The 8,754-nt window shown below is 36.2% G+C and overlaps 1 protein-coding gene across 1 annotated transcript; it reads left to right on the top strand.

Moving 5' to 3' along the window:
• Nucleotides 1-3,304: 3,304 nt before the first annotated feature.
• LOC111659705 (C-type lectin domain family 4 member M-like) lies at nt 3,305-7,673 on the top strand. The gene is made up of 6 exons (XM_087175718.1): nt 3,305-3,341; nt 3,573-3,662; nt 4,525-4,617; nt 4,761-4,903; nt 5,019-5,119; nt 6,295-7,673. Exons 1-6 carry the CDS (start codon nt 3,305-3,307, stop codon nt 6,440-6,442), a joined length of 612 nt encoding a protein of 203 aa, XP_087031844.1. The 3' UTR covers nt 6,443-7,673.
• Nucleotides 7,674-8,754: the final 1,081 nt, after the last annotated feature.

An 8,754-nucleotide genomic window follows, 5' to 3' on the forward strand; every position in this document is an offset into this window, starting at 1 on the left:
CACTGCACTGTAGGGAAAGTGACCACTTATGTAAAACCAATATACAACTAGGGTCACTGCTTTGCTGCAAAAAAGGGAATACTGTAATACATATGCTTTGATTCCTCTTTAAATAAAGGCCTGCTGTTTCCTCATCATTTGTCAGTGTACAATGACTAAATTTCAGTCCATTAATGTCTCCCTTGTAATTCACTATAAACTGGTGGTCTCAGAGCTTGGGCACTCTCCTCAAAGGTTACCACTGTTAGATACTTTTCAATGAAGAGTCAGGTATTAGCCAACCGATTCTTGGACATGTGAAGTCAGACCCTCCTGTAACTGTAACTACTCTCAGGCTATGAAACCTTTAATTATGCTTCATGATCATTAATCTTTGGTTATCTTGGATACAGATGCATGTTTAACACCTTATTTTGCAAAACGCAGTCAAATCATCTTCATCCCATGATCAGGATATCTGTACCCTTAAATGAAATAAAATAAAAATGCTGGAGACAACAAACAGTGGCAATAGTTTGCTCCACATTTTGCATATTCTCTTCTTCCTCTTCGTTACTTTGGTTGTGTTCCAGATTAGATTAAGACAGCATCTTGTCCTAATACCTCTTTTTTAATTTTAAGTCTATTTCTCCGCTATTTTACTCCCAATTTGAAATTGCCTATACACTACATATATGCTGACACTTTTCATCCCCCACTCCCTGACCAACCTGAAGAGAGGAACACAGACAAAAAAACACTCCCTGGCTTTACTGGCGAACACACAGTGTGCGCACATCAGTTGTTTTTGTTAGAATCCAGGCTGATCCCCGAGTCTTTGCTGTTGTTTTTGTTTTCCTTTTTGCTTGTCCAAACTCAAAATTACTTCTTACTTATCATTTCTATAATTTAAATAGCTTTGGAGCATCTGTTAAAAAGGCATTTAGGGCATTTTCGAAAATGTTTTTTGCAAGTCCCTCAACAATAGAATTGCTCCTCCAGGGGATTGCAGTGGTTAGCTGATTCTGGACAGTGCCCTCTAGTGGTCTTTCTACCAGAGCACAGCCTTTATTTGGTCTGCCTCCATACTACACACACACACACACACACACACACACACACACACAAACACACACACACACACACTATTACACACATTATGCTCACTCACATGCAAAATTACAGACATGACAGAACATTGTTTAAAACATGTTTCTGTTGAGCCTTTCCCCTCTGCACTACAATGCGTGGCTAACGCCCGACTGACTGTCTCGCCTGGTGCTATGTGTCGATGTTGGTAACACCTTCTCAACTCTGTCTGTGTGCAGAAAACTGGAGCACAGCAAGTATTTGTCACCTAAACAACAACACGCAAAACTAGATCTGCAATAGCCTACCAGTCAAATGTCTGGACACACCTTGTAATTCAGTGTTTTTTTCTTTATTTTTATTATCTTATTAGAATGATGCTGAAGGCATCAAAACTATAAAATAACACATATAGAATTCTGTAGTAAACAAAAAAGTGTAAATAAAGAAAAGTGTTTTTAGATTTTAGATTCTTCAAAGTGGCCACCTTTTTACTTTGATGACAGCTTTGTTCACCCTCAAGCTTCATGAGGTAGTCACCTGGAATGGTTTTTCAACAGTCTTGAAGGAGTTCCCATATAAAGTATGTTGAATACTTGTTGGCTTCTGTTCTTTCACTCTGCAGCCCAACTCATCCCAAACCATTTCATTTGGTTTGGGTTTTTCATCTGTGAAAATAAGGCAAATTAATTTCTCGATGGCTTTTTTGATAGCTTGATAGCTTTTCTTTGCATTCATCATCAACAAAGCCATTTAGGCCCTACTATACAATATCACAAATACAGTTGTTTTTTTTTGACAATTGTATATTCATCAGGAGTTACTTCATATGTGTTTTGCAGGCACTGTAGAAAATGAGATCTTTTGTTTAGAGGAGGAAGACATGGATCAGATTACTGTTGCATAAGCAAGAGGTGTTTTTCTAGTCAAGTCAAGAGTCAACTGTCTGTCACTTCCAGCTCGCTGGTGATCGCATATTGTATAAAGCCACTAATTCTATATCTACATATAGCCCACTGTCATTAATTTGAATTTATGAGTATGTTTGCTAAAAACTTCGTAATCAAGAAAAAGTATCTATATAATAACTTACTATCCTAATTTAATTTATTTGAATTATTCTGACTTGCTCAAGAGAGAGAGAGAGAGAGAGAGAGAGAGAAAAGAGTGTCAGCTCATGCTGTGATAAAATCATGATAGGTAAAAGGAAGCTACTGTGCAGTTTACATTTAATAAATGTATCAAAGCGGTCCAACATAGCAACCACATCCTGTACACCAGCGCTGATACTGTAAAAACAGATGCAGTTTGATAAAGTACAGGCTTATATGGAGATAGTCAGAAGTCAGTATGTCACATGAACCCATGCAGATTACCACATGCAGAGCACATCAACACTTTACTTCAAATTCCCCAATTTAGCATTTATAAGCAGCATATGAACATTTAAATGGTTTGTAGCACAATATAATGTAGTAAGCAGATCTAGCTGTTTATTAATGTATTTGTTAACAACAACCGTCTTTCCTCCTGTGGGAACCCATTAGACATAAGTAAAGTTGTAATGATAGAAAATATGTCTTCATAAGAGAAATGATGATTGTTGACAAATACTATATGTCAATGAATTCTTTAAATGTTCTTATATCAAGGTATAACTTCATTACAGTGTGTTATGAACCACTTGTGAAATGTTTGTTTCAGGTGGAAAAAGGAAAGAAAGCTGGGCATACAGAGCATGGGGCTTTATGTGACATTAGAGGACATAGTTCACTCCCAGTCAACAACAAATAGTCAATATGGTCTGTCAACCATGAAGGCAATCCTTTTGTAACCTTAATTATGTACGCAGGCTTAATGACTTTTACTAAGATGTTTTATTTTCTAAAACCTAACCCTACATTAAAAGTCACTTTTATGCATATATTCCAACTTTTGTAAAGCTATGACTACTGTACTGACTTTTTTGTGTTAAACGGGACCTATTTAAGCTATTTAAAATATTACAGCAGCCAGGATATAAATGTTTCACCGGCAGTCTAATTATAATCAATGCAGGAAAAAAGGCAGAAAGATAAAGTCAAAGTGAGAAAGTGGGGGTGACATGTTGCTGAAAGATAAGAAAGAGATGTGTGATGCTGTGGTGAGCAGATTAATATCGGGACAGAAAAGAAGAAACAGTTCGCAGAAAATTCTGTCATACTCCAGAGGGTACAGAGAGGAATCTGTGGCAGCTATGGATGACAGAAACCTACCTGATGCTTCAGCCAGGAGTAAGTAACTTTAAGGTTGGAAAAAATAGTAGTATACATGATCCGACAGTATCCTACCATAATTTGGCAAGAGGCTACATATTAAGTTAATAACTTTTCATCCAGAGACAGGGTAGAAGAAGTTAAATGAAAGTGGTTGACCCGTTTGCTGTTTTACATAACACAATATCAGGCCTGTCTTCCTATTTATAATGGTGATTTTTCATGTGTTTGTATGGTATCTGCACATAGAGAGTAATCTCTACAAACTGGTTGGTGTGAGCCTTGGACTCCTGTGTATCCTACAAGTTGCTCTCAACATTTACCTGCGTCATGCTCTCTGTGAGTTGTCTTAAATATTTTCTCTGTATTTTCAGCCTGTGATGCCTGTGATTTATGTGGAAATTCAACAACTGAATATTATAAAACCAGAAATTGTAATTGGCTAGCATCACACTTTGAATAATTGCATCTACAAATTGTGATAATTATTTGAGTGCTTTCTAAATATTATGAAGTTAACTTGGTTAATGGCAAAACAGCATTAACTTTGAGTTAGTTTGAGTTGAGATGGTTGGAGGGTATTCAAAGATCAAGTAAGAAAATAATGGGACTTTCCAAATGTGAGTCATATTTCATAGTGTTTGTAATCTAAAGTACAGTTACAGACAAGGTCTTAACTTTCAGATTTCTATTTGTGGTCACTAAATAAATTTGCACTTACTTGGTGCAGATAAGGACATCAAGATTTTATGATAATAACATAATAAAGCAAAATACTGTAAAATATGGGTTAATGACAGCAGCTGTGCTGCGAGAACAGCAATACTGACACTGACAATGACGTCATATTCAAGTTCAGCAACAGAGCCTCTGTTACCACATTTAAATGACCAGCTAACATTTATTTATGATTGTAAAACAGAAACATTTTAATTATACTGTAAATGTGGCTGAGGAACAGACATTCCTCTTGTTCCCTCTTGTTGTTGAAAGTGCAACACAGCAAAGACTGAACTGGAACACTTCGGGGGCACAATGAGCCAAGGGGTCTAGATCATATAAAAAAATACACATGGTGTATGTAAGCTAGTGTCCAAAGTTTAAATTAATACAAGGGTGAGCATCTTTTCACATGGTACCCTAAGCTCACCGTTTAAACAGTGTAACAGAAGGGAATGTGTAATTCTTTTCACTCACACAGACAGTTCTGATACAAACACGACAGATTATGAGACCATAATCAAAAGCCTGAGTGAAGAGACAGAGGAGATAAAGACGAAGCTGAAAATATTTGGTGAGTATGAGTTTTTTTTAATGTTACAGATAACTGTAACATTAAAAACAATCCAACTAATTTTAAATTTTTTTGTTGCTGTTTGTTTGTTCATTTTATTCAATGAGATGTGAAGCTTTTTTAAATGTTGTTATCCGTCACAGATCATTACACACAGCAAGGATGGTTGTACTTCAACCATAGTGTCTACTACATTTCTTCTACCAACAAATCCTGGCAAGACAGTAGAGATGACTGCGTGCAAAGAGGTGCAGACCTGGTGATTATCAACAGCAAAGAGGAACAGGTGTGTATGAGAGTGACATCTCTCTGTGAGACATACTGTATAGGAAAAAGAGTAAATCAAATCAGGTATATTTCAGTCATGTTAATTATCATCGGTTTCTCTCTCTGTCAACAAGGAATTCATGAGACAATTCAAACGGATCACATGGATTGGACTGACGGACGCAGAGACAGAAGGGACATGGAAATGGGTGGATGGGACATTGCTGAAAACAAGGTTCATAAATTACTTTCTTTGTTTCAATTAATAATTATTAGTAGTATTGCTACAGTATACTATTGAAGTATTACTGAATAAAAAAGGGAGTCTCCTTCTTAAATTTTTCAACCTCTTGTGGCAACTAAAAATGCACTGCTACTCAGCAGCACTCCAGTAGGTGAGCAAGTACGAAATCCAGCACCGTGTTCGTGTTTTTACCATTTTACATGGTATATATTATATTATATAATGTCACATCACTTTACTTATTCAGATTGTTTCTTTCACGGTAGATTCTAGACAGTGACTGTTGAGTGCATGAACTTTCTTCCAGTCTAAGCAATCACATCACTGTTCAAATGCACTTCACTTCAGTAAGTGAATGCATCACCATTTTTAATTCTGTGACCTTCAGCACAGTTTCTGTTCAGTGAAGTTCAGTCTGTTGCTGGTTCAAGCTGAGTTCAGCACAAAATTAAACCTATGGAAGAACTGTTTACAGGTGTAATGGTGCACACACCTGTCAGTGCCTCTGTGGTTTTGTGGTTTTCAGGAAGCCTATAGGCGGGGAGTATCACACTACATCTTAAAGCTACACTGACAACAGTTGTGTGAATCCCCAGTGAGGGAAGTTCCACCCCGAAGTTAGTGAGCTACTCAGGTACAATTCAGTGTCAGCTCAGTCGAACCATTCTGTGTTGAAGATTTGTTTGTACATGTACTGAAAAAATTGATGTATTGGATTTCACGGAAGACACCTTTCTTGGTCAGAGTATTGTAAATATAAATGTATTTTTCTTATTTTGCATTGGCCTGCACTGTAAATCATTTTCAGTTAAGAAAGGTATTTGGTAACATTACCCTTTACATTACTTTCAGTACTAAGCCCAGCTGAATCAAACAACATCTTACAGTTTGGAGATACTGTATTTTCTAACCATCAGCCAGTTAGCCCCAGTGACTGCGTGCAGCACTCTGAATATTACCCTGGTGATTCTTGACTGTGGGCTTACAAACCAAGACCAGGCAAATGTATCTGTAGCAATGCTAACACACTAAGGTTACATGACTAAAATTTTGTCAGTCTCAGTTCAATAATAACAATATTGATTGTTGTTTAATTTGGCCCCATGTCTGTTATAAATGCGTTTTTGGTTGTGTTTAAATCAAAGCTAATTCTGATTTGGTTTTAGCTTTTGGTACACTGGGGAGCCCAACACCTATTACGGCAGAGATGAAGACTGTGGGGAAATAAGGTTCTTCAGGAATAAAAACAACTGGAATGATATAACATGTAACATGAAAAACTTCTGGATCTGTGAAAAGATGGTGACTTTATAACTCAGCACCCAAACCCACCAGACTGGTGGCAAAACAGGCCAAACACATTGACACAAACACACAAGCTAGCGTGCTTTGATAGGCTTTTTTCATGGGAGACATTTTGACATGCAAACACAGTAAAAGCTCAGGTATAAAGAATAAAATGAATGTTGGCTGAATTCCATTTAGCTGTATTAATTTCAGGTTCCTGGTGTTTCATACGCTGGCTCTGGTTTTTAAATAGCATGAGGTGTAAAACATACAGGATCCGTATCAGCAATATGTTTTCATATATAATTTGTAGCTTTTCTAAATCTGTGGTTGCTGTTCTGACTATTGCGTTCAAAATCACAATTTGTTATGAATAAATGTATTATATTTAGTAGATTTTGTATTTAAATAAGCTGTGCACAATATTACAACAGCTATGATGATTTACATTAACAAGAAGTAACTGAAATGTTTTTCATCTTAATTTGTGATTTTTAACCATAGAAAGACAAAAGAAAAAACAGTTTACATATTAGTGAAATTCTTACCAAACACCATAACTAACTGACATAACTAACGTTTGTGTATGAAATGTGTTATACAAATAAATTTGCCTTGGCTTGAATATTAAAAGAAATGGAAGGAAATGGCCTCCTTAACCTGCATTTATTCAGGTCATCTGTTTTGCAGGAACTCCCTGATGACTGACACACACAGTTGTTTGGTTTTAAACTAAAATTAAACCTACAAATCAGTCACTCCGAATCACTTTCTTTTGCTTGCAAATGGGTAGTGTATTTGTACAATACAGATGCAATCTTGGTTCTTTTGGCTCTTTTTTTAGCTGAATTGAGGATGGTTTGTGCTCTGAAGTAAAATGAATGCATCAATATGAAGTTTGTGTAGTATGAATGACCATGTGACCAACACAGAAAATGTGTTGTATCTTGGTTTTCAAGGTTGCCAGGGGATTGCACAACTGTTACAAAGCGATTGATAGGTATTTAGTACAGTAGTTAGTTGCAAGGTTGTTGCTACAGTGTTCAAAGTTGCTAAGTCATAGGTTGTTGGTTGCTAAGATGTTACTAAATGGTTGACATGAGAATATTATTGAGTAATTTTATTTACTGTACGTGCTGACAGAGGTTTGCACTGATGCTAGGCAGTTTACCCTATGGTACACTGATCACATTGTTGAACAACAGTAATAAAAGGAAATGTGTAAATAATAATAATTGTTATTGTTATTATTATTATTATTGTTATTATAGAGTGTTTTGTGTTTGATATCAGAAACTGTAATGAATAAATTGCATGTGTGTTTTGATCATCATCCGTTTTGTTGTTATGAGAAACAGCTAACATGGAGATGTATATCAGATATCTGTGATGGATCTGGAAAGTTCAATCCATAAATATATATCCTGTATGTAGAGTGACAGTGATGACATCTTACCCTCCACGTCTCAAATATTTATTCTTGGGAAGTTATTCACAACACCATTACATCTCTATTACACCGCTCACCTTGTGTATCTCTCAAGGTGGATTTAAAAAGTGTCTGGCAGGGTTTTCATTTCATGAGTCAGTAAGTGAGAGAGTGAGTACGAGGGACATAAGAAGTGAGAAAAATGAGCAGTCCAGCTCATCAAATGTCAACATATCATGAATTCTCCAAAATATAAAACAGGCATGAAATGCAACTATTGTTGCTATTTTGTTGCAATGCTGATGGGATAGATGTTGTTTTTCTTTTCTTTTACAATCACACTTGGCCATTAACAAACTGGGCAACTGACCCAAGACCATCAAGGCTTCAAAAGGCCCAGGTTCACTGAGTGGTAGTTAGTTTGTGGTCATTTGATTTATATCAGATTTGCTTGTGAATGCGCACAACTAAAGCACAATACAAATTGAAGTGACGCCTCTATGTTAGCTTATCTTACAACTGTCTTGTAGAAAGTCCCAGTGTTGAACTGTAATTTTTAATGTCTTTACTATTCATTTTATACTGAATCATCATTTGTGTGTAATGTACAGTAATTACCACAGACTAACTGACCACAGAAAACCTGGGACAGGGTATTATTCCAGGACATGGTCACTTTAGGAAAAGCAGGTGAAAAGGTGTAAATAATAAAATTAATTATGGATGAATTTCATTTTGAGTCCTGGTGTTGTTCATGCTGGCTCACTTTCACACAGTAATGACTCAGATACTTGAAAGCCACCATTAATGTTGATGTATGATTAACTGTGAAGTCTACATTTTCATTCTTTATTGTATTTGACTGCACATAAGAATAATAATTTAAAAGAAAACTAATTAAGGTGACAAT

Source organism: Seriola lalandi, unplaced genomic scaffold (genome assembly GCF_002814215.2).
Source record: "Seriola lalandi dorsalis isolate HSWRI2012SDOR001 ecotype SW California unplaced genomic scaffold, Sedor1 jcf7180002054486, whole genome shotgun sequence".
Classification (NCBI taxonomy): Eukaryota; Metazoa; Chordata; class Actinopteri; order Carangiformes; family Carangidae; genus Seriola; species Seriola lalandi.

Excerpts from the sequence above, each read along its gene's own strand:
- LOC111659705 (XM_087175718.1), top strand. The coding sequence starts at position 3,305 with ATGGATGACAGAAACCTACCTGATGCTTCAGCCAGGA. Across the intron at positions 3,342-3,572 it reads ACCTGATGCTTCAGCCAGGA|AGAGTAATCTCTACAAACTG; the intron begins GTAAGTAACTTT and ends ATCTGCACATAG. Across the intron at positions 4,618-4,760 it reads GACGAAGCTGAAAATATTTG|ATCATTACACACAGCAAGGA; the intron begins GTGAGTATGAGT and ends TATCCGTCACAG.